Genomic DNA, 27513 nt, shown 5'->3' with positions numbered 1-27513 from the left:
TGACAGATTGTTGAGAGTAAATTACCGTGGTGATATACATTGTATAAAATCAAGAAATCTTGAGAGGATTTGCTGCATGTTAATACACTAGCTCAGGCTGGTAGGAAATTATCTGTAGCCTAGTGGTAGTATGTCAGATAGGAGAGCAAGATTTAGTCTCTTCATTTTGAAGCCCGGTGTGGGCAGGGTATTTTTCAATACTCCTTCCTATTACAGATTCAGTGCGTGTTCACCACTCCAAGAGAAAACTATAGGAGATTGAGAGGCTTCCTTGGTGCCAAAGAACCTGGGCTGTGATCATCTTCAGGGGCGAAGACTTTGTGAAGGAAGGAATAGTGTAAAAGTGGGGGGCATATATCTAGATTATTTTACTAGCTCAGGTTGGTGGGGATTTCCCTTCAGTCTGGTGATAAATTGTCAGCTCAGAGAGCGAGAGGTCGATAGGTTGAAACCTGGCACTGGCAGGGTATATTTCTCATTACTCTTTTTGATCATATATATATGTTACACCATTTCATTTCTATTTTGACTCCATGATAAAAAATATGACAACAATCATCAATTCATCATTGTATGTTGATTTTAATTTCTTCCCTGTCTCCATATGAATATCAAAGTTCCCAGTGAAATGTCAGTTTGATCCAATATTTTATACCTTACAGCTGCTGTTATTTTAACCAACCTAATAAGGAATGCCTCAAGGTGCAATATGTCAGAAGTTTTCTATAGAACAAATCAAAACCCAGTTATCAATTCCCAGTTTAGATAAATCACAAAACCAAAGTCAGTAATTGACTTCAACTAAAACTACTTACAAGTTGAAAATGTTATAACCTTTTTTAATCACATGTTTTAGGTTACAAACAATGGGATGAAAACCTATTTGGATTTAAACTGCTGCTGTTATTTTATGATCAAATTTATCTGTCTCTTAAACCCACAGGGAGATCAACTTCCCAAATATCAATTCAACGATATGTATTTTCCCTTGAAGATCAAATTTTCATCATTTTAAAAAGCCAGTGTTTCACCATTATTTATAATCATCCAATGCGGATAGGTCCTACACAAATCTCTATTAATCACCCTACAAGGATTGGTCCTACACAAATCTCTATTAATCATCCAACAAGGATTGGTCCTACACAAATCTCTATTAATCATCCAACAAGGATTGGTCCTACACAAATCTCTATTAATCATCCAACAAGGATCCGTCCTACACAAATCTCTATTAATCACCCTACAAGGATTGGTCCTACACAAATCTCTATTGATCATCCAACAAGGATCTGTCCTACACAAATCTCTATTAATCATCCTACATGGATCTTCCCTACACAAATTTCTATCAATCAGCCTACATGGATCTGTCCTACACAAATCTCTATTAATCATCCTACGAGGACTGTCCTACACAAAATTCTATTAATCATCCTACATGGATCTGTCCTACACAAATCTCTATCAATCATTCTACAGAGAACTGTCCTTCACAAATCTCTATTAATCCTGCTACAAAATCCTATCCTACAAGTAACCATCCTACACATGTCTGATACATAATGTCCATAGTAAATATATAACGAGACAACCAGTAGCATTAGTTAATATAATAGTGAAAAGGAATGTAGAGCCAACGCCGGTGAGTATATAAGTGGCTGGAGTACTGGGTTCCTGGGTCCCTGAGCTGGATATCCGGAGATATGCAGGTTGATTGAAGTAAGGTATATTGCAAAGTAGGAAGAGTCAATCACAACAGTCGAAGGAGACCTCAACCATTAATTTGGTGGAGATATATAGACGATATATTCTTTATATGGACACACACAAGAGAGGCCCTCACCTCCTTCCGTGAATCCATGAACCAGTATCATGACACCATTAAATTCACCTTTGAGGTCAGCAGCACCGAGGTTAACTTCTTGGACACTACAGTGTTTTTACAACCAGATGGTACCCTAGGTAGCAAACTGTACAACAAACCCACTAACGCCTTTTTATACCTACACTATCGGAGCAGCCATCCCAAACACCAAAAGGACAACATACCATTCTCACAAGCGCTGAGAATACGAAAGATCTGCAGTGATTCCATACACTTCGAGGAAGAAAGTAAATCCCTCAAACAACGTTTTTTAATCAAAGTACTGGAAGTACTGTAAACGAACATTATTGTTTAATGCAAAATCAGTAATCTTCTAAGTTTAAAGACGATAAATTTACTGATATTGGTTTAGGAATTAATTGCAAATTATTTGAAATGTTTGCAGCTGTTCTGATATGATTGAACACATGCATATTTCTGTAAGGTCCTGGTTGAAATTAGAAGTTTGTTGATCTATCTTGGATGGATTAAAATAAAATATGTCTTCTTTCTTTCGGGAAGGCATCATCAGTTATAATACAGACAGGACTCTGTAACCTTATTGATGACAACTTCTAATATGCACTAAATTTAGGCTAGTTCCATCGTTAGTTTTGCATATTTCAACTTAATATGATGAAACACACATAAAGAACTACTGAAAACCAAAACCAGAGCTGGTAATCAAGGCCCGGATTAGGAATGTATCCTATTGAAACTGTACTCAAGCATGTATGGTACTTCAAAACAAAAAAACTTGACTCCTTTTGTTCAGGAATCATTTGATGTTAATAAATCTTTATATGAGAAGATATACTTCTGGTATAATTACAGTATTGTACACAATGTGATAAAGAATATCAACCATATAAAGACTATCTTCATCAAATAATTCAGCAAACAGGAAAAGAAAACTTCAAGCTTCATTTTCAACTTCAAAGCTGATAAAGGTTACAGTCCATTCGATGGGATGCCACATTCCCTATTTATTGTCCCTTTCCAATGTTGACCATCCAATCATAGTGAACCACACAGTTCATCAATGTAATTGCACAAATCACATCCTTTATGTGGAGAGAACAGTGTTCGGGGTGTTATAAGATTCCATAACTGTATGCAAATTTGTGAATCATTCCATATCTATATCTATATATATACCGTACGTGTATATATTTACACATATCAAAATTGGAATGACACAGGAGATTTGCAAGTTTAAGTTCACCATCAGTCATGGGAGGTTTACGTAAAATGTTATATTTACCGGGGTAATTAGTAATTTTGATTATATATTTATCAAGCTCTATTCTGTACTTTCTACCAGTGCTTATATTAGAGAATGGACACAATTATATGTTCTCCAATGTCAAAATTAATCATATGTAAAATATTAGGGGTTTATTTGACCGAGACGTATTCAAAATTTTTGTAATCATTAGCCATTCAAGGCCTGATTGCCGTCATATTTGAATTACCAAAATGGACCTGAAATCAATATTTTAAAAAAGAGAATGATCTGTGACTTCAATATTTCATAAAAATAATTTAATACATCGTTTATTCACTTCATTCAGATCTTCAGACACCACATAATTTTTGAAGTCATATATAGAAATATATGAACCATTTTGTTATTGATTAATAGTTCACACAAGTAAGCACTAGATGTAAGCAGTAAGTATATGTACCGCTATCTACTGGCATGACTTTGAGTACAGTAGACTACACTCGCTTTGTGGATATTGACAGGATAACATATATTTACATACTAATTCAATTTTAGAATTGTAACTGAAATCTTGTAACAGCATATGGCACAAATAGTCATCTGAACATTTGTTATATATTGAAAAAATATTTAAGGTAAATATTAACTCATTTGCTTGACTTCAATTTTCAGTTTATCAATTCATCGATTACTCTGTGTTTGAAGTATGGTGTAGTGAGAATTTCAAGTCTTGATCATGACTTGATGAAAATTCTAAATTAACAAATTATTAAAATAAATTTGTTTGAAAGTTGAAAGTTCAACATCAATATTATATAGAGTATCAATCACAATATATCAGAAGTTATCAAACTACAGATAACAATTAACGGCTGAATATCAAATTAAGTGAATATCACAAGTATTTTTGCATTTGTTTTTAGATAATCCGGATTTCCGTCTTTAAAAATTTTACCTAATAGACGTAGTGCATAGTAAACGTAGTCATGTAACAGCTGATTTGAATCAGATTTACTTAGCATGAACTTAACACCGTCTCAGTAGTTCGTCGCAATCGAAAATTTGGTCGTGAATTCGGTATTTTACAAATTATTTCAAAATACTTTCAGGTAAATGAAAAAAAATTCTCGTAAAAATGTCGATTTTGGGTCCACTATCGGCCATTTCGGTAATTCAACTCTAACGACAATCGGGCCGCGATTCGCAAATGAATAATTAATTTAAAATTCGGTCAAATAAACCTCTAATATTTTATATATGATACAATCAGGCATTGCAGAACATATATTTTGGTCAATCCTCTGAAAATAATGCCAATTTATATTATAATTAAGCCCCATTTTTCTTCGTTTCGGTATTTCAAGTCCGCTTCACGTGTGGTCCGTTTCAGTAAATATTCTCGTCTTTACCGAAATAAAAACAAGCTATATAATTGTTCATTTTAAACATGACAACAACTGCCAACCACACGTATCCAAAAATGTTATTGTTGATATCATCTGAATATTGCCGTAGTTATCTGTCACTTCGATTGTAAACCCCATGCCATAGTGAAGGAAGAATCGACCAATCAAATTGGTTTATTTTTGATTTCCGTAATCTTGCAGTTACCTCCCTTACAACAGTAAATACGTTCCAAGTATCGCCTACAACAAGCAATCCCGTGCACATAACAAGATATTATCATTTGCATTTGATTTATTGGGTCATTTTCGTCAAAGGAAAATGGTATCTGGAAATCGATGACAACTTGAACGCTATGACCAGTCACCCTGACCACAAATGCCACCTAATTGTAAGCCTTACATATGTACAGTTCTTTCTCGCAAACACGTACAGTAACCTATAGTATGATACAATGTATCGTCTCGTATGCCGTCATTGATATATTTCTTTCTCTAAATTATAGAAATACACACCTAGTTGATAATGATGTAACATTCTAGAATATATATATTACACATTTAAGTAAATCGCGGACAAATTTGCAGACCTATGCTATAATGTCAGCCGTTTTGGAATGAACACAGAAGAGCAAAACTTTCTAAACATTCGGAGACGAATGCACCTGCGCAATAGTTGTTTACATAAATATATTGACCTGGAGTTATTCGCAAAGTTCAGGTTCATTTAGTCTTCTCATTTCGCTAGCGTTATGCATTTCTCAAATCGTAGGCATCTTGAAAACATCTACTGAATACATTTCAACCTTTTCGGTAAAACTACTATATAAAACGAAGATGTTTTTGCAAGTAAATTATTTGAAGCGTAAGGCAATGGGGGCAGCCATATTTCATTGAAACAGACAGTAGATGGCGTATTGGTGAATGTGGTTACCAAATATGGCCATATTTCGCAGTCCAGTTCTTGATGGCAATAACCGAACATTAATGTTCGTTTAAAAAGAGGATACCCAGAACTATTAGTTGACAACACCATAGCACGAGCACGCGGTATGTCGCGTGACACACTCCTCAATCCACAGAAAACCGTATCAAACAATTAAGTGATCGCATTCATAGTTCCCCACAACCCCATGAACCCACCGATAGCGAACTATATACAGAAGCAAAAACATATTTTAACCCGAGCCCCGGGAACTAAAGAACTAGCCGAATACAAAATGATTGTAGCCTTCGCACGCCCAAAATCCATCAGGGACATACTAGCACGCAGCAATTTAAATCAGAACCCTTCCGTGCCGTGTAGCGGCCTGTGCGGTAGGCAATGTAAGATCTGCACACACATGAGACCGTGCAACACATACACAAGCCATACGACTGGGAAATCATACAGAATTAGAGACCAAATTACTTGTCAAAGTACTAATGCTATCTACTTAATTACGTGCAATCACTGTAACCTACAGTACGTGGGACAAACCTCTACAACTATAAACACATGCATAAGAAACCACTTATACGATATCATTCACCAATGTCGTGACAAACCAGTGGCCGATCATTTTAACACGTCAAACCACGATGTCTCTGACGTCATAGTCACTGGTATAGTAAGCAACGTCACATTTATACCAACCGCCGATTAAGACAGGAAGAGAGTTACATTCATATCCTGAACACTCAGCAACCGAACGGACTGAATATAATGTCCTAACGAGAACATGGTGAATGTTAAGCAAACTCCAGCTAAACAACGCAAAGGAATCGCTACTAGGATCCAATGCATATTATGCGGACACAGATACGCATCCATGAAAACATTACGGAAGCATGTCAATACAGTACACAGCAACTTAGCCACCTGGTATAGGTGCAAGATTTGTAACAAATGTACGGAAGAGAAGATAACTATGTAAGGCACGTAAAAGCGAAACACCCGGGATATAACATCGGCCCCGAGTGTACAAATGAAAAGATAAAACATAACAAGCGCAGAAACCTACCATCAAGAGACCATTTGAAGCACTCACAAAAGAACAATTGCAGAATGCCAAATTCAGAACAAATGCAGCAAAAGGAACGAGAGAACCAGAAACACACACGCCCACTGACACCGCGCCGGAACTACCTGAGAACCACGTAGACCTCCTCTGCGAGGACCTCGCCCTCAGTGACGACGAGTCAGATGGATCGGATGTCACGTACACTAGCACAGTTAACGTGGATTACAAACTGTTAGGATATAAATCTATGTCTTCATCCACCATATGTTTAGATGAAAGAGATATTAATGAATAGGAATATGTTATGTTAATACAAAACCAAAGACTTTGTTACTCATATAGAAACGTTTAATTTATTTTAACTAATTACAACTCATACATCATAACGTAATAATGCTATCTGTTACATTTCAATGAGAGTAACGTCCCGTTATAGGGGACGCCACCTAGTGTACATCAATTGTTGTATTATATAACGTCACTATTAACAATCGAATAGGTCTCCTCAATTTTAGTACGTTAGGAGCCTAAAAATTGTAATTTGTGTCCTGATGAAGCCTGAAAAAGGCGAAACCGGTAGACCAATAAAAATGAACCACTGAGGTCTCCTTCGACTGTTGTGATTGACTCTTCCTACTAGTTAATATAATGATACACCAAGTAACATTGGTTAATTTAGCCTGATTCATTGTAGACATAACAATACAACCATTCGCTAATTATTTAGTCCTGATTCAAAGTAGACACAACGATACACCCCGTAATATTAGTTAATTTAGTCCGATTCAAAGTAGACATACACCCCGTAATATTAGTTAATTTAGTCCGATTCAAAGTAGACATTGAACGATACACCCCGTAACATAAGTTAATTTTGTCCGATTCATAGTAGACATATAATGATACACCCCGTAACATAAGTTAATTCAGTCCGATTCATAGTAGATATATACCGATACATCCAGTAGCATTAGATAATTTTGTCTGATACATCATGTCCATAAGAGACATTACATAATCAATGGAAGCTCCACTAAAAGCAGATGAACACCATTTGTCAGAAGTAGAAGGCTGCTAATGCTGTGTTATTGTCACCTGGCAGGGACCTATTGTTACTGAAATGATACTTGGCCCTAGAGAGTGGATGATATATTCAGGATGTGTTCTGTGCTTGACTAGCATCTATGAGAGGTGTAGGACATGTCCCTTGGGTTTCACAAACACAGCAGCTTGTTCAGAACTTATCAGAGGCCTTTAGGCAATCAAATAATACAGACAACTTAAGATAAGCAATTTTCTGTTGTCACACAAAGACTTCTGACAAATATTCACAGAACTTTTTAACGGCAAACAAATCCTGGCGGTCAGTTAGTAATATTGATGTCCAGGGACATTCATGTTAAAAAGCTTCTCGTTCTCCATTCAATAATAGAGAAAATTACATTTGAGCGGCCAGTCGAGGTCTTTCTGTGTATTTTGTGTACTTTGATGTGTCTGTGTGTACCACGATAGCCTACAGATCTATTTCACTTACAGCGTAAGCTACCCTTACAGATAAATTTTACTTATCGATACCCACAGGCGTCCGGCATGGGAATACCATGACTCCATGACAGACCAATTACACACAAATAGGAAAAGATCATGCTATGTAATAATTTATCAATTCTTTACCTGATCTTGACCTTAGTACACCACAGGTCTCTACAGAATCTTCTTATAATCTATCATTCTATACTTCTGCGTGTTTTATCAAATGTTAGTTAGTTTAAGTTAGTTAAAGTGCCTAACGGTCCATCAACACTATATAGGTCATGAGGGCCAAATAATGAGATTAAAAATACGAGCAAAATGGGCAAGAGACAAAATGACATTAAAAAAAACGAAACATTTAAAAATGTAGATATATATTGGTACATTCACATATCAAATGTTGAATGGTCCTAATGCACCATTAACTAAAATGTCTGCTATCTGAGTTCAGTCGTATATCTAGTTATGTTTTCTCATTTTAATCCCTCAGAGTCTGTTTGGAAAGTTTTTTACAAAGCAAAATCAGTGTTCAAAGAGAATCTTTATACATTGTTCAAATCATGAAACAATGTCGGTTTTCAAATTCCTGGTATTCATATTGTTGACACTGAGATTGAAAAATGGAAAAAAAAAAATTCTTAAAACAATTAAAAAATATAATTTGAAAAAAAAAAAGATGAATAACTTCATATTTTTGCTAGATAATATATTTCTACTAAAAACACTGGTATTTTAGAATAAATAAATCCTGTCATTCATTAAATATATGAAAGATGGTATATTTCCAAAGAGCTAGTGGAAGTCTAGCTGTGGCGAAGTTCCGTATAAACCTCCCATCCATGAAAGCACTTTAAAACACATCAGATTTTGCCCCAAGATAAGTAAACAGTCTACACAACGTTCATTGGTCACTATAATCAATAGGATGTTTTACCTTAAGAGGAAGTCGCGGGATCTCCATAGTAACCATGTTGTCGTCCTGGAGACCACTCACTTCAACTGATTCACCATCACATGTGTAAATTTTCAGGGCACCCACTTCTGAGACAACCTGTCAACAGGGAAGTTTGATACTGCTCTGACATATCTAGTATCAGTTAACCCCTCTCTATTCTGATTAAACCTTAAAAGACATCTAACATTGCCGTAGATATCTTGAACTTAGGTTAACAAAGCTATGTGTATTTTTTTCCCACGGAGAAACCATCTTATAGATTCACATAAACTGCCTTTTTTCAATTTTTTTTTTTTTAATTTTGTATCTGCTGAAACATTTAACTGGATAATTATTAATTAAGTAGCAATCATTAATAGATAGATTAATTTTACGTAAATTTCACATCTGAATAGCCAAGTTTATTTCATCATTAAATATAATAAGATTATATCTTACCTTTGTATTTTTATTGTGATCAAACTCGTAAGGGTTGCCAAGAAATTTAGTCATGTGGACCTGAAAGCAGTCATGATTTGGTGAAAAAGTATCCAATGGGCAGTTGTCTTTCTTCATTATCACAGACATATCCTTTGGTAATGAGAATTTTGATTGGTTAATTGCAAGAACAGGTCTGTCTTTTAAACTGAATCTTGCCGCCATGGTTTCAACATAGTGAGCATGTTTCTTGATTGGTTCTTGGCCGATTGCATGGAATTTCAGCTCATTCTGAAAAATATAGAGATACATTTATGAACGCAAAACTTTATCACAAAAAAAAAAAATAAATAAAATAAAAGAATACTGATATAAACCTGTACCACAGGTACTGCCAGCACCTAAGGTGGTTCTTTTCTGACAGTAATTCCAACCCTATACTGGTAGTCAATCCTCACCTCCACACACAGCAACGAGCCATCAGGATTTTTCCTTCATTTATAAACACATAATAACACAAAGTAAACCCCCCCTGTCACATCATATATTAAATCAATATCATATTAAGGTCCAATATCGGATCCAGCGACAATTATTCTTGGATCAGATTTAAACCTGGGGACAGATGCGATACCATAAACTACAACCTCTGACCTCTGAACCCACTTTTGCCAGGGTCAAATCTTGTTGGATTTCTATTGCACTATCCTCAAAATCAATCAGAAGATAAAAGCCAATCAAAAACAAGATACCTTTGACCTTTGACCCTACTTGCTGGTTTAATAGGAAGATCGAGGAGAAGAGGCCTCAATCTGATTATTATTGATAGGTTACTATTGTGCCTGTCATTAAATCAATTAGAAGATAATACCCAATCAGTCCTAATCCCCATCATATATAATTGATATTGGGTACAGGTTTTTATGAACACATCAATGCTATCTGTTTGGTCAATAACCTGTAAATCATTTTTATCTCATTTGCTGCAGAACTAATGAAAAAAGAAATTCACTACGAAAGGACAAGGGATAGCTAGCAGTGTGAAATGCTACTACAACAGATAACAAACAGTAAAACACCGCTACAACAGATAAGCTACCACTGAAACACCGCTACAACAGATAACAAACAGTAAAACACCGCTACAACAGATAAGCTACCACTGAAACACCGCTACAACAGATAACAAACAGTAAAACACCGCTACAACAGATAAGCTACCACTGAAACACCGCTACAACAGATAACAAACAGTAAAACACCGCTACAACAGATAAGCTACCACTGAAACACCGCTACAACAGATAACAAACAGTAAAACACCGCTACAACAGATAAGCTACCACTGAAACAACACTACAACAGATAAGCTACCACTGAAACAACACTACGACAGATAGCTACCACTATGAAACACCGCTACAAGATAGCTACCACTATGAAACACCGCTACAAGATAGCTACCACTATGAAACACCGCTACAAGATAGCTACCACTATGAAACACTGCTACAAGTTAGCTACCACTATGAAACACCGCTACAAGATAGCTACCACTATGAAACACCGCTACAAGTTAGCTACCACTATGAAACACCGATACAAGATAGCTACCACTATGAAACACCGCTACAACAGATAAGCTACCACTATGAAACACCGCTACAAGATAGCTACCACTATGAAACACTGCTACAAGTTAGCTACCACTATGAAACACCGCTACAAGATAGCTACCACTATGAAACACCGCTGAAACACCGCTACAACAGATAAGCTACCACTATGAAACACCGCTACAAGATAGCTACCACTATGAAACACCGCTACAACAGATAAGCTACCACTGAAACAACACTACAACAGATAAGCTACCACTGAAACAACACTACGACAGATAGCTACCACTGTGAAACACCGCTACAAGATAGCTACCACTATGAAACACTGCTACAAGATAGCTACCACTATGAAACACCGCTACAAGATAGCTACCACTATGAAACACTGCTACAAGTTAGCTACCACTATGAAACACCGCTACAAGATAGCTACCACTATGAAACACCGCTACAAGTTAGCTACCACTATGAAACACCGATACAAGATAGCTACCACTATGAAACACCGCTACAACAGATAAGCTACCACTATGAAACACCGCTACAAGATAGCTACCACTATGAAACACTGCTACAAGATAGCTACCACTATGAAACACCGCTACAAGATAGCTACCACTATGAAACACTGCTACAAGTTAGCTACCACTATGAAACACCGCTACAAGATAGCTACCACTATGAAACACCGCTACAAGTTAGCTACCACTATGAAACACCGATACAAGATAGCTACCACTATGAAACACCACTACAACAGATAAGCTACCACTATGAAACACCGCTACAAGATAGCTACCACTATGAAACACCGCTACAAGATAGCTACCACTATGAAACACTGCTACAAGTTAGATACCACTATGAAACACCGCTACAAGATAGCTACCACTATGAAACACCGCTACAACAGATAAGCTACCACTATGAAACACCACTACAAGATAGCTACCACTATGAAACACCGCTACAGTGTAACAACACTTAAATCACCTCACATTGTATTAGTAAATACGTATTCTAAACTGCATCATATAAAAGGATCGCCTTAAGAGAACAAGTCATGATTTATATGCCTTTGGTTCCAATTATGGTAAATCAAAGTTCAATAATTGTGTTGAAAAGCAGCTGTTTGAAACCTCATGATGTTGATTTTTCTGTTATCCTTATCAGATATAATCTGGAGAATTTTAAATCATAATTTAGAATATTATTTCTGTGTCAAAATCTGTTATGAAACAGAATTGTATCTTCGAGGTTATGAACTTACGATGATTTCATGCCTCAATGCCATATCCCAATACATATAATACTCAATCTAGTATGATCTCCTACCCCATTTAAACATCAGAGATATTTATAATGAATGAACATTTCACTAAGTTTAGCAATTCTATTTGGTCCTTTGAAGTCTGAAATTGTTTCACAACAAATCCAGCTCTAACCTTGTTGAGATTAGCTATTTCAAAGCTATTGTGTTCATGACCCACATCAAACAATGTTTGATATGACCTCATAACCTTGAACAATTTATACAAAATTATTTCCTTTTAAATTCATTTATCTTTTATTTAAGGAACACTGATGGTAGAGTAACAGGAGAGTTCCCTTTTAAAACAGATACTAATCAAGATTCAAAAATTGCCTCCTAGATGCAGAAATATTTTTGTGAATGTATATATTGGTCCAAATCAGATAAAAAGTAAATTAAAACGTCCACTTTGTTGAAGCTACAACACAAATTACTGTCCCTTTAATATTTTTGGCCTTTAGTTGAGCGCCTCTGTGAGGAAAGATTTTGGTTCTGTCCCCTGGCTGAGACATACCAGAGTCTAATTATGGTCGTTGCTACTTCTGCTCAGCACTCAGCATTTTTGGGAGTGGGGCAACTTGTTTGTCTGTCAGTATGACGTGACCGGGTGGGGTGTCTTGCTGGGTCTCTTTGGCAGTATACTTCAGGTAGCACTATTTGTTCGATATCAGTTCTGCGATATCACAAGGAGACAAACACAAACATACCCAAGCTTCCCAAAACACTACACCTTTGCATTTCACACACAGGGGAGCTAGGTCATCCTTAAATGACCTTAGCTGTTGATGGGATGTTAAACAATACACAGGGGAGGTCGTCCTTAAATGACCTTAGTTGTTGATAGGATGTTAAACAATACACAGGGGAGGTCGTCCTTAAATGACCTTAGTTGTTGATAGGATGTTAAACAATACACAGGGGAGGCCATCCTTAAATGACCTTAGCTGGTGATGGGATATCAAACAATGCTAATTCCAAACCCCTAACTAACATTACCATCAATATGACTATGAAGTTGGTAATTACATCAGAACATCTATAATATGAAAATGCATTACCAATTTCTAAACACATCAAACAAACACTTAAGACATCAAAGTTATTGATAAAAAAAGGTTTCAAAAGCTTTAATTTCCTATAATATATGGAATATATTGATCTTTGACTTCCTTTCTGTCCCTAGAAAATTACTTGTATCAATATTTCATACTGCTTGCTATTAATGGTGATACTGTATGACAAAGGAGCACAAGTATTTGTGTGTCACTTCGAATAATCCATAAGATTTTCCTCAAGGACAGTCAGTATTGACAGGACTTATTTCTAGCAGCCATTACAGATAGGAAATCTACTTTACACCCTACGATCCCCTAAAATATCATTTTTCAATGAATTGGTATTAAGTTTACACCCTACAATCCTCAACTGGTATTAACAAACTGAATTTGTTACAGCTTCTTTTAAAAGATTCAAGATCTTCAAAGTATATTTCATTTTTCATTTTTTTCAACACGAGTCCTACAGAAGTTAATTTTCTACATTCAAAATCTCAAAAGTTACTGCTATTTATATCTGTTGAATTATTGTCATCGAAAACAACAGTCAGGAGATTAAAAGTGGTTGAAAGTTAGTAATTGCTTCTCCTATACATTACAAACAGGTTTTCCAGGCCACTTCTGATACCAAAGACCTGTCATTGTTTATCCAATGTTACAAACATCTTAACCTAAAAAGTTCCTTAATCATTACATTTGATCAACTGAAGTTTAAAATATGGAACAAGAGGTCCTGCTATCCTGTATCTATATTTATCTGAAGTAGACAATTAGAAGTTTAAATACTCCTAACGTTTCCAAGGTCAGCAGCTATCAAATTTTAACCTTACACAAATAATTGAAATTACATTTGGGAACGGGACGAGATTTAATGTACAAATGATTTTATCTAATGGAATAAAAAATATTGTGAACAAAATATTTACTGGTTGACAATACATGAACATGTATTTCGTTTGGAATCTACATAAAAACTACAGAGTATTTGTTATCGGGAGATTGTACAGTACTGCATGGCCTGATGGATATTGAGAAATAGAAAAATTTCAGCCAATGAGAGGACAGTTGGCTATCTTTGATTGCGAAATTGTTTGAATAAGCTTACTTTGTTCTTTACTGCATGTGAACTGGAAAATAAATCAAATAACTCATAAATTACTGAATTTATTTTAGTGTTCTATGATATAACGATGCTGTAGCATTTATTTAGATAAGGTTTATTTTGCCATCAATAACAGCAGGAATGTGATCGACCATCCAGCACATGTAGTCATCTTTGCTTTCGAACACAGAAGCAATAAAAATACAATTCAGCCTCACCAATATCAATATCAAGTAACTTTAATAATCTGAGAAGAAAAGTAATCAATGTTTACATAAAGCGTTTAAGGGGATTTTTACTGCTGTGTGGACACACACAAAAGCAGCTGTTACAGAGCGATTAATTAGGGGGCTGTACTGGGACAAAGTGGTGTGGAAATGGTACAGGTATTGATCAGCCATCTAGTAAATCTGTCAGTGAAAAGGTTTCCATTCAATCCTCTACTTAATTGATAATTCAGAAACATTTAGTTGAAAGCTGTCTAAGGTCTATATCTCTACTTTATATAGCACTAGAACCCTGCCAGCACAAATCAATGCCGTTTGTCTTCATCCCTGGGAGGTATAGTGATGAGGATCTGGTCAAATGTAACAGGGTTTCATTGGGGGAACAAATCGTCACTCCCCAGATTCTCAGTCTACTGAGGGAACAAATCATCACTCCCCAGATTCTCAGTCCACTGAGGGAACAAATCATCACTCCCCAGATTCTCAGTCTACTGAGGGAACAAATCACCACTCCCCTAGATTCTCAGTCTACTGGGGGAACAAATCATCACTCCCCAGCTTCTCAGTCCACTGAGGGAACAAATCATCACTCCCCAGATTCTCAGTCCACTGGGGAACAAATCATCACTCCCCAGATTCTCAGTCTACTGGGGTAACAAATCATCACTCCCCAGATTCTTAGTCTACTGAGGGAATAAATCATCACTCCCCAGATTCTCAGTCCACTGAGGGAACAAATCATCACTCCCCAGATTCTCAGTCTACTGAGGGAACAAATCATCACTCCCCAGATTCTCAGTCTACTGGGGTAACAAATCACCACTCCCCAGATTCTCAGTCTACTGGGGTAACAAATCACCACTCCCCAGATTCTCAGTCCACTGAGGGAACAAATCATCACTCCCCAGATTCTCTGTCTACTGGGGAACAAATCATCACTCCCCAGATTCTCAGTCTACTGAGGGAACAAATCATCACTCCACAGATTCTCAGTCTACTGGGGAACAAATCATCACTCCCCAGATTCTCAGTCTACTGAGGGAACAAATCATCACTCCCCAGATTCTCAGTCTACTGAGGGAACAAATCATCACTCCCCAGATTCTCAGTCTACTGAGGGAACAAATCATCACTCCCCAGATTCTCAGTCCACTGAGGGAACAAATCATCACTCCCCAGATTCTCTGTCTACTGGGGAACAAATCATCACTCCCCAGATTCTGTCTACTGAGGGAACAAATCATCACTCCCCAGATTCTGTCTACTGAGGGAACAAATCATCACTCCCCAGATTCTCAGTCCACTGAGGGAACAAATCATCACTCCCCAGATTCTCTGTCTACTGGGGAACAAATCATCACTCCCCAGATTCTCAGTCTACTGAGGGAACAAATCATCACTCCACAGATTCTCAGTCTACTGGGGAACAAATCATCACTCCCCAGATTCTCAGTCTACTGAGGAACAAATCATCACTCCCCAGATTCTCAGTCCACTGAGGGAACAAATCATCACTCCCCAGATTCTCAGTCCACTGAGGGAACAGATCATCACTCCCCAGATTCTCAGTCTACTGAGGGAACAAATCAACACTCCCCAGATTCTCAGTCTACTGAGGGAACAAATCATCACTCCCCAGATTCTCAGTCTACTGGGGAACAAATCATCACTCCCCAGATTCTCAGTCTACTGAGGGAACAAATCATCACTCCCCAGATTCTGTCTACTGAGGGAACAAATCATCACTCCCCAGATTCTCAGTCCACTGGGGAACAAATCATCACTCCCCAGATTCTCAGTCCACTGGGGAACAAATCATCACTCCCCAGATTCTCAGTCCACTGAGGGAACAAATCATCACTCCCCAGATTCTCAGTCTACTGAGGGAACAAATCATCACTCCCCAGATTCTCAGCCTACTGAGGGAACAAATCATCACTCCCCAGCTTCTCAGTCCACTGAGGGAACAAATCATCACTCCCCAGCTTCTCAGTCCACTGAGGGAACAAATCATCACTCCCCGGATTCTCTGTCTACTGGGGAACAAATCATCACTCCCCAGATTCTCAGTCCACTGGGGAACAAATCATCACTCCCCAGATTCTCAGTCCACTGAGAGAACAAATCATCACTCCCCAGATTCTCAGTCTACTGAGGAACAAATCATCACTCCCCAGATTCTCCGTCCACTGAGGGAACAAATCATCACTCCCCAGATTCTCAGTCCACTGAGGGAACAAATCATCACTCCCCAGATTCTCAGTCCACTGGGGAACAAATCATCACTCCCCAGATTCTCTGTCCACTGAGGGAACAAATCATCACTCCCCAGATTCTCAGTCCACTGAGGGAACAAATCATCACTCCCCAGATTCTCAGTCCACTGAGGGAACAAATCATCACTCCCCAGATTCTCAGTCCACTGAGGGAACAAATCATCACTCCCCAGATTCTCTGTCTACTGGGGAACAAATCATCACTCCCCAGATTCTCAGTCTACTGGGGAACAAATCATCACTCCCCAGATTCTCAGCCTACTGAGGGAACAAATCATCACTCCCCAGCTTCTCAGTCCACTGAGGGAACAAATCATCACTCCCCAGCTTCTCAGTCCACTGAGGGAACAAATCATCACTCCCCAGATTCTCAGTCTACTGAGGGAACAAATCATCACTCCCCAGATTCTCAGCCTACTGAGGGAACAAATCATCACTCCCCAGCTTCTCAGTCCACTGAGGGAACAAATCATCACTCCCCAGATTCTCAGTCCACTGGGGGAACAAATCATCACTCCCCAGATTCTCAGTCTACTGAGGGAACAAATCCTCACTCCCCAGATTCTCAGTCCACTGAGGGAACAAATCATCACTCCCCAGCTTCTCCGTCCACTGAGGGAACAAATCCTCACTCCCCAGATTCTCAGTCCACTGAGGGAACAAATCATCACTCCCCGGATTCTCTGTCTACTGGGGAACAAATCATCACTCCCCAGATTCTCAGTCCACTGGGGAACAAATCATCACTCCCCAGATTCTCAGTCCACTGAGAGAACAAATCATCACTCCCCAGATTCTCAGTCTACTGAGGAACAAATCATCACTCCCCAGATTCTCCGTCCACTGAGGGAACAAATCATCACTCCCCAGATTCTCAGTCCACTGAGGGAACAAATCATCACTCCCCAGATTCTCAGTCCACTGGGGAACAAATCATCACTCCCCAGATTCTCTGTCCACTGAGGGAACAAATCATCACTCCCCAGATTCTCAGTCCACTGAGGGAACAAATCATCACTCCCCAGATTCTCAGTCCACTGAGGGAACAAATCATCACTCCCCAGATTCTCAGTCCACTGAGGGAACAAATCATCACTCCCCAGATTCTCTGTCTACTGGGGAACAAATCATCACTCCCCAGATTCTCAGTCTACACTGGGGAACAAATCATCACTCCCCAGATTCTCAGTCTACTGGGGGAACAAATCATCACTCCTCAGCTTCTCAGTCTACTGAGGGAACAAATCATCACTCCCCAGATTCTCAGTCCACTGAGGGAACAAATCATCACTCCCCAGATTCTCTGTCCACTGAGGGAACAAATCATCACTCCCCAGATTCTCTGTCTACTGAGGGAACAAATCATCACTCCCCAGATTCTCAGTCCACTGAGGGAACAAATCATCACTCCCCAGATTCTCAGTCTACTGGGGAACAAATCATCACTCCCCAGATTCTCAGTCCACTGGGGAACAAATCATCACTCCCCAGATTCTCAGTCTACTGGGGAACAAATCATCACTCCCCAGATTCTCAGTTCACTGGGGAACAAATCATCATCTCAGTCCACTGGGGAACAAATCATCACTCCCCAAATTCTCAGTCCACTGAGGGAACAAATCATCACTCCCCAGATTCTCAGTCTACTGAGGGAACAAATCATCACTCCCCAGATTCTCAGTCTACTGGGGAACAAATCATCACTCCCCAGATTCTCAGTCTACTGAGGGAACAAATCATCACTCCCCAGATTCTCAGTCTACTGAGGGAACAAATCATCACTCCCCAGATTCTCAGTCCACTGAGGGAACAAATCAGCACTTCTCAGCTTCTCAGTCCACTGAGGGAACAAATCGTCACTCCCCAGCTTCTCAGTCCACTGAGGGAACAAATCATCACTCCCCAGATTCTCAGTCCACTGGGAAACAAATCATCACTCCCAAGATTCTCAGTCCACTGAGGGAACAAATCATCACTCCCCAGATTCTCTGTCTACTGAGGGAACAAATCATCACTCCCCAGATTCTCAGTCTACTGAGGGAACAAATCATCACTCCCCAGATTCTCAGTCCACTGAGGGAACAAATCGTCACTCCCCAGATTCTCAGTCTACTGGGGAACAAATCATCACTCCCCAGATTCTCAGTCTACTGAGGGAACAAATCATCACTCCCCAGATTCTCAGTCCACTGAGGGAACAAATCAGCACTTCTCAGCTTCTCAGTCCACTGAGGGAACAAATCGTCACTCCCCAGCTTCTCAGTCCACTGAGGGAACAAATCATCACTCCCCAGATTCTCAGTCCACTGGGGAACAAATCATCACTCCCAAGATTCTCAGTCCACTGAGGAACAAATCACCACTCCCCAGCTTCTCAGTCCACTGGGGAACAAATCATCACTCCCCAGATTCTCCGTCTACTGAGGGAACAAATCATCACTCCCCAGATTCTCCGTCTACTGAGGGAACAAATCAGCACTTCTCAGCTTCTCAGTCCACTAGGAGGACAAATCAGTAATCCCCAGCTTCACAAAGCACCATAATGAACCAAATATTTTTGAAAAAGGATGTTGGACTATAGATACAGTATAGAGCCTTGCAGCCATTTCGTTTCACAAAGTATAGAACCTTGCAGCCATTTCCCTTCACAAAGTATAGAGCCTTGCAGCCATTTCCCTTCACAAAGTTACCATCACAGAAAAGTTTGATGTTAAAAAAGTATAAAATAGAAATTATAAATATGACACATGTAGATGGATTTTGGGAACTAACAGACCAGACAGATACTGTTTAGTGTACATGTTGGCCCATAAAAACAAGCGATTCAACAAAAAGTTTATTTTGTCCACCAAGCAATTATGCTATAAATATATTTCTGTTACCACAATTATCTCTGGCTTGAACTGCACAAAAGACAATCTTATTGTCATAGAAACATATTTTTATTTTCATAGTAAAATATTTTTTTTTTCATTTATGTAAATAATTCCAGATCTAATTTGCTGTCCAATCTAATGAACTAAAATCTCTGCTATTATCATAATCAATATCATTATGTAATCTCAATCAGTTATCTGGTGTAATGAGATAGGCCAATATTTTCCTGGTGAAAATTGGACGTAGTTTTACTGTAAAATGTCCTATCATATTATTTATAACTTATGGATAGTGCTCTTTTGTAATGATAAAACTTGTTAAGAATTATGGCAGTATATTGTGGCTGGACTGCACTACTTCGCCAGTTTTCTAATTGTATCTATTGTCAATATGAGTGCCATCGAAGCAACGAACAAAATGAAATTACGTCCAACAACTAGGCACAATTATTTGTCATACGATAGTTTAATATTGATATTTAGAAGATTATTTCAAAATATTTAAAAGTTTTTCTTTGTGCTTGTTCATTGACAGAACTCCCTGACAAACACGATCGTGTAAATGATTAATGTAGAGTTAAATCACGTGTGTTACATGAGTTTATGTGCAAACACAAGTCAACATGGTGCCAAAACGATGTATCGCTGTCATGTGATCAGGAATGTGTCTACAGTTGTGTGGATACAGATGAACAGTGTTAATGGGAGAAAACCTTGTAAAATGTCAATATATCTGAGGTATTTTATACAGGAAGACACTTTAAGAGGATAATCAAATAAATAATGTTATAACAAAGCAAGATTCAAATTTACAATGGTGGGTTTTGCATATACATCCCGACTTCCTAATTCCTAAAATATACTAGACCTATCTTCAAGGTTAGATCACATCTATATTGTATAAATGGTTGTAAGGTTATAAAAGCATTGCTTATTTAACATTCATGAGGTGGTCTAAGGAACGAAGGCGTGATGTGTTTGGATGGCAGAAGAATCTTTAAACTTTAAAGGCCATCACTGTAACAAGATTATAGAGTCTGGCTTACATCATCAACACAATCTACTATTCTGCATTTGAATTCAAGTTACGGAATAAATGTAAGCTGAGATACAAAAACCTATGAATTTCTTGTAAAACCATAATTTTTTCTTATTTTTCTGATGTCACAGCCAATGCAGGTGTTTTTGACTCCAATGAATTTCCTGATAAAATTTCCTGTTTTCTCTTTTGACTTGCTTTTTAATGATCTGTTTGACTTGGTAAACAATTACTTAACAGGAAGGTTATGGTCAGGAAAACAACAAACAAGCTAAAAAATAATCTCATTTTTTTCCGAGCAAGCCTGATAGGACATTCATGTTGACTTTATTGACTGTTACGTAAAATAAACTATTGAAGTCTTTTTTTTTTCAATCCTAAGTAACTTCAAAGGGTTCTTGAGTATGAAAATGTAAGAGGACAAGTGCAATGTCATATGAAGGTCAAAGTGGCAATCCCGTGAAACTTTTTCAAAATTAAAATGTCAGATTAATTGACAAGAGAAATTTTGATATCAGAGACTGCATTTAACTATTTAATAAGTTATACACTAGTCTTGAGGTGTAAGATAGCATTCCAATTATAAAATAATAGTTTTACTAAACTTGAGTAGGTGACTGGAAGTTTGGTCGCATCGAAAATAACTATGCAAGAAAATTACAAGAGTTTTACTAACCTGGAATTTAGCTCGTTGATGTATATGACAAACACTGAACAAGAATTTGGAAGAATATTACAAGAATTGGACTAACCCAGAGTTAAGGTAGATGGTACAGGTGAATAAATTAGAATATGAAATTGGACAAGAGGTGACAAGAGTTTGACTAACCTTGAGTAGCTGGTCAAGGGTGTGGATTGACGTAGACATGGAAGTGTGGTAGAACCAGCGCTGGTCTGCCTCATCCCGAGCGGCACTGCGGACGGTGGCACTAATAACATTGGAGGCAGTGGTTACGGCCAGGGTCAGTAGCTCATGCGTAGGGGTCAGAGCCTCACCATACAACTCGCTTGCACGATCCAGGATTGATCTAAACACAGCGCTAGCCAGGTCCAGCTCTGCTTGGTTCAGCTGAAACGGAAGAAAAGACTGCTCTTATCCTGGGATCAATAGCAGCAAATCACGGTTTGTATATATAACCTAGCTCACACGTACATGGTGTCGATAGCTACATGACAGGGTATCTAACATTTACCACACATCCGGACGACTACGGTACCAACAGGGCTCACACTCATTGCGGGATAGACACCATGTTTGGTACATACATCTGCTATCAAAAAGGTCATAGAAGCCATGTCTTATACACAGACCTTGTACGATACACCTTGTCCACCTAATCCACATATCAACGGCATACTGTATTTGGTAATGGTGTATTATTATCCAAGATGGAACAATTCATTTTTGTCCTCCCCTGCCATACCATTCCTAGTAACTTAGGCAAGTCTCATTAATATAGGTACTTTGGCAGTTCATTCATTCATTGATAAAAAAGTTCTGCAGTCCACGTAAACTTGATTGTGAAAATTATAACATTCAAAGTCCAACAGCTGCTAATTAGACAATGGTGATTTTACTATAAATACCAATTGAAAATGTGGACACAGATCACACTTCCTAGTAAACTGGTGCCAGTCTGAGGCCAGACAAACTGTGGATTATTGATGTTGAGTTCATCCTGACAGTATTAAAAACCTATATTCTGACTCCAGAGCAGAATTTATTCATTCATGTTTTTACATGTTAGTTGACTTCTTGGTTGTTTCACGAGCTTGCAACTTCTGAACTGAATCCAGTCACAGTTTTAGATATTCCTTTATATTTTCAGTCATTTGAATGTCATGCTCATCCTATATTCAAGACATGTTCTGACAGTCTACTGTTCACATTGTTATATTCAAGATAAAAAAGATGAATTTTTCATGCTTGATACAATGACAGTTTGTTTTACTTGTAACAAAACCTGACAAAGCCTACACCGCAGTGGTAAAACAAGAACTATTCAAAAAGATTGTAGAATGATTGGCCATCCCTTTAATCTGTCCACCCACCGTAAATACAATGGATTTACCCAGAATGTTTGATACACACTATCCCATTGTAAGATACATAGGGCTGACAGGTACCAAAATATAATTCAGTGGTATATATACCAACCTGGAAATTTTTGGATTATTTCATTACCATTAACAGAGATATCAGTCGTGGTTGAACATAAAAAGCCTGCCCTAACTGTTCAGTTACATACCTAGCATCTGAACCTTTGATGTCATAGAGATGAGATTCTCTCCATGGCGATGGACAATCAGTGATAATTGTCACATAACATTTTACAGGTACACTATAATGGAGGAAGGAAATGCTGATTGTACCCTCCACAAATACACTGATCAATAAGCAATGATCAAAAACTATCCAACTGTGAAAAGTTTCCTCTAAAAAGCCCAAAATTACTTAACAATCAGAGTCCATCATCTGCTTCCGTCCCTAATTACATGTAAAAAGTGTGTTACACGACTACACCATGTATAAAGTCCTGCTGCCAGGTTTTCCAATCACGCCATGCTGGATAGGCCTGTACTGCGTGATAAGAACGATTTAATAATGTAGTATTGACGAAACAGAAATTTTCACACTATTTTAATATAAACGCATGCAAGATATTGATGTTTTATGTCAAACGGCTTATTGTTGCTCAGAGGGGGTGAGATATTCCTGTTCAAACTTGTTCCTGATTCATTCATCAGCATCATAGGAGAGGGTATAAAGTTTATCAACTGGAAACGTTACAACTTCAAAATAAGTCAAATTGGTGAATCCTATTAAACACTATAGTGTAAAGATAAAACCCAATTTACACAGGGCTCGGTACTGGTAGTTCTGCTTCCAACATCAAAGCTTCACAAGTGTTTTGATGCAAATAAAATCACAGTATGAATCAATAAAGATTATGCCTTTAAAAATTGTAGTTTGGTTAAACTTGCATGATGTGTGTTTGATTTTCTCATAATAGTGCAGCATCCTCCTGGTGTTGAATTCAACATACAGAGATAGCTGTGTAATGTACATTGGATGTAAGTTATATATAGAATTGTATTCCTGATATTTGATATTGATGTAGAATCTAAATAAAAAAGAACTACATATTTATAACATTTCCTAAATTATTAAATATAATTTAAGAAAATGTTACAAACGAATGGAATTCCATAAAAATGATTTAAACTAAAATGAATTCAAATTTCATTTGGTTGGTCAGGTGGCATAGTTGTTACATACTTGTCTTAAACCTTGATGGATCAACAAGTTTACATGACTCAATAATTGTTTACAATGTTGTCAAATAAAGAAAAGTTAAGACTTAAATTTTGACAAATTTTAACAATCAATTAAATTAAAGTGAAAAATTACAGCTTGAATATTTTTTAAAACAAGACACTTATTTTGCATTTTGAATCAACAAAATTAATTGGCATGACAAACAAAATCTTACGCTTAACATTTTGGCAAACTTAATGTTTAACGTATCTACTAATCAAATTAAAGTCATGTACTAGCTTAAAGGGCAGTGGGTTAACACAGGTGCAGATATAACCTTTATAATAAAACTAATTAGGAAATCTTAATCACAAAATATCGTGACTGTAAATTATTTTTAAAAAAATGTATAGCTTACATACTCCCAATTCTATTTCAGCTGACAAACTTATACTACCGTTCATACTAATAATGATATAAAGTAGTTCCCTCGCGACTAGTAAAACAGTGTTAATTCACTCACCATATTCCTGAACAAATAATATCTTCTCAGTACAGGACGTGTAACTCTTCATTCTCATATGATGAAATGGGCTAGACAGATTTACTGATTTAGTAATTAATGGAGACAAATATCGGAATGCTGACAATAGTTGCGAAAGATAAATAACGATCAGCTAATCAGACATGTCTAAGCACTGTCACACGCTTAAATGACGATTTAAATGTTATCTAGAAATGAATAACAAACTCACATGAATCCTCCTGTCCCGAGCTGGTACACTGGTGTCAATAAGTTGTAAGTTCTTTTTAAAGATATCTATGACAGTAGTGGCGACGTGGTGACGGTCAGTGCATGGCCCCTTAATGACGCTTGTCCACAATATGGAAATGGTCACATTTGTAATTCTGTGTATGCTACCTGTGTGTGATGGGGTGGGGACTATAGGGGTAATTGAAGGGTAATTGTTCATGCTAAAAGACGATTTCCTTCACTTTCTAATCTATTGCATTCTAATCTGGTTTTCTACATCATTAACTGCAGTTCTTGCGTAAAGAAAATTGACAGATAATTCGAATTTAATTCCTTGGAAAAATAAATGTCAACGCTTTCTATATTGTCAGAAAAAAAACTCTTTATCACACAACCAAAACCGGATATTTTTTCACCCAATGAACTTTGAAGTGCCTCGTGACCATTGTGCCATTGTAAATTCAAGTTGTATATTGAAGCGAGAAAAAAGTATTTTACATGAATATAAATATATCTTATCGGAGAACAAAATACTATAGTTTTCTTGTGGAAAAAAAACATTATCTATTTCGGTTGAAGAAGTCCTTACAATAAAAAATAAAATATTAAACATGAATTAAAGTATTACAATTGAATGAACTGTTAGAAGCATTGTATTGAAAAATCACTATGCAAATATCTGATTTCTCATTCGTTATTGTTCACCGAGGCAGAAAGAGCCTTTGTACGATTATTTTAGAATTCAAATCCGCGTCCCTCAGTCCTAAACATAGACAAACTTATTCATCAGTTAGACTATTATGGGGTAGATTCTTTTTTAACCTCCTCCCATCCACCGGTTCCTTTTACAAGAACACAGGGCCTGCTAAAGGCATTCCCCTGTCGGGTATGATTACGTGCTATTGTGCAAATCCTTTTGATCCAGGAAGACTTAATAGGTCCCTGTTCTGGTATTACCTTTTGATCCAGGAAGGCTTAATAGGTCCCTGTTCTGGTATTACAGAGATCAGTTCAATGGGGCACGATGTTTATAACAGGTTTTTTTTTTTTAATCTAAAGATTTTGAAAATTAAATTCCTACACAACACATGCATGTTGATTTGCATAAGGAGCTATTCAGCTATTCAGCCATTGATATATTGTTTTTGAAAAAACAGTATGAATATTTAACAAATTATTTAATCATTTGTAGTATGTTGCATACATGCAGCTTAGTTCAAGATTTTGTTTTGTTTTTAAATGTTGGTCCTGAAACTTGTTAGGGTTTTGGAATGTATCAGAATTAGTTAACAATAAAAGCAAATATATTGTAAATTAATCATTTATAGTTAAATTGTCATATTTGTCTCAAGGGAATATTTCTTCATTTGCAACAGAAAAGTAAAAATATGTAGCAACACTTATTATAAAAGAAAAAAAAAATAAATGAATAAAAAATTACCTGTAGGGAAGAAATTCTTGCTGACACTAAAATTAGAGGCTCATGCAGCTATACGGATATTGTAATTACACGATTTCTAAACACATTAACGATGTTGTGGATGTCCGAGGATCTCCGTGGATCTCTGAGGATGTTTCCTTAGGTTCTTCGTAGAAACACCTAATTACACAGACTGTACCGAGTACTCCCTGTACAGGTATATATACCCGGTCATTGTCCCCTCAGTGTGAAATGCTCTGTTAGCTTTTTAATGATTTTGACTTTTTAAGCTTCGTTTTTTATACAAAATAAGTTTAAAAAAGTTGACTTGACATTTGCCATATATCAGAAATTGAGATGAACTTTAATTCATTCAGAAGAAAGAGAAAAAATTCTCAAAGATTCCAACTTGAATTTAACCTATCAGTACGATAACTAGACATAGCACATGCAGACAATGTGAATGATGACGCTATACCCATGCGACTGCTGCATTATGGGTAGCACGATAAAACATAGGTATCATGTAACAAACTACTGTCAAGACTCCAGGGTATTGTAATGTATCAAACTTGTTATGTATAGACTGTTACCATAGACAAGGCGGAAACTACTATGTAGGTCAGGGAAGGCTTTTTAGTTACATGAAAACCTGTAATTTCATTCTTCAAATGTGAAAGTAACTTCCTTAAAAAGGCCACAACAGAAGCAATGTTTGTTTTATGGTACGTCAGAAGATAAATTGGCACTTTGATAACCACAATTACATCATCTATGCTGTTCCAACGATACTGGCAGATCCTACAGTATTCGTTATAAAGTAGAACACAGACACGTCAACCAGTTAATGACAACAATTCTATATACAAAACTGATATTTCCATATTAGATTCTAGACCCTCTTCTATTCTAAGAAAGTGACCTTGACCTTCATTTTATTGTAATATTCTATGAACCTTGACCTTTATCTTAAGAAATTGTAAAAGCCATTTTGCTCATCTGCATTTAACAGTACATGACTATGCGACATTTTTCAGACCTTTGGAATCGGATGATCTTCAGAAATGCGGCTACATGAACACACTTAATATGACACCCAAGGACATTTCTGATGTACGGCTCTAGATGGTGATAATTCTATATATACATTTATCAATACATTTGC

General features: G+C 37.3%; 1 protein-coding gene across 1 annotated transcript in view; it reads right to left on the bottom strand.

Moving 5' to 3' along the window:
* LOC117344137 (polycystic kidney disease protein 1-like 1) overlaps nucleotides 1-27513 on the bottom strand; it is a 166798-nt gene that overhangs the window by 45790 nt on the left and 93495 nt on the right. The window contains exons 27-29 of the mRNA XM_033906785.1: nucleotides 21745-21984; nucleotides 9428-9697; nucleotides 8969-9085 (exon numbers count right to left, since the gene is read on the bottom strand). Of these exons, the coding sequence (XP_033762676.1) occupies nucleotides 8969-9085; nucleotides 9428-9697; nucleotides 21745-21984 (627 nt within the window). The remainder of the gene's footprint in view (nucleotides 1-8968; nucleotides 9086-9427; nucleotides 9698-21744; nucleotides 21985-27513) is intronic.

The sequence above is a fragment of the Pecten maximus genome, chromosome 15, assembly GCF_902652985.1.
Source record: "Pecten maximus chromosome 15, xPecMax1.1, whole genome shotgun sequence".
Lineage (NCBI taxonomy): Eukaryota > Metazoa > Mollusca > Bivalvia > Pectinida > Pectinidae > Pecten > Pecten maximus.
The sequence above is the reverse complement of the archived record's forward strand: the minus strand, read 5'-3'. Positions and strand labels throughout refer to the sequence as shown.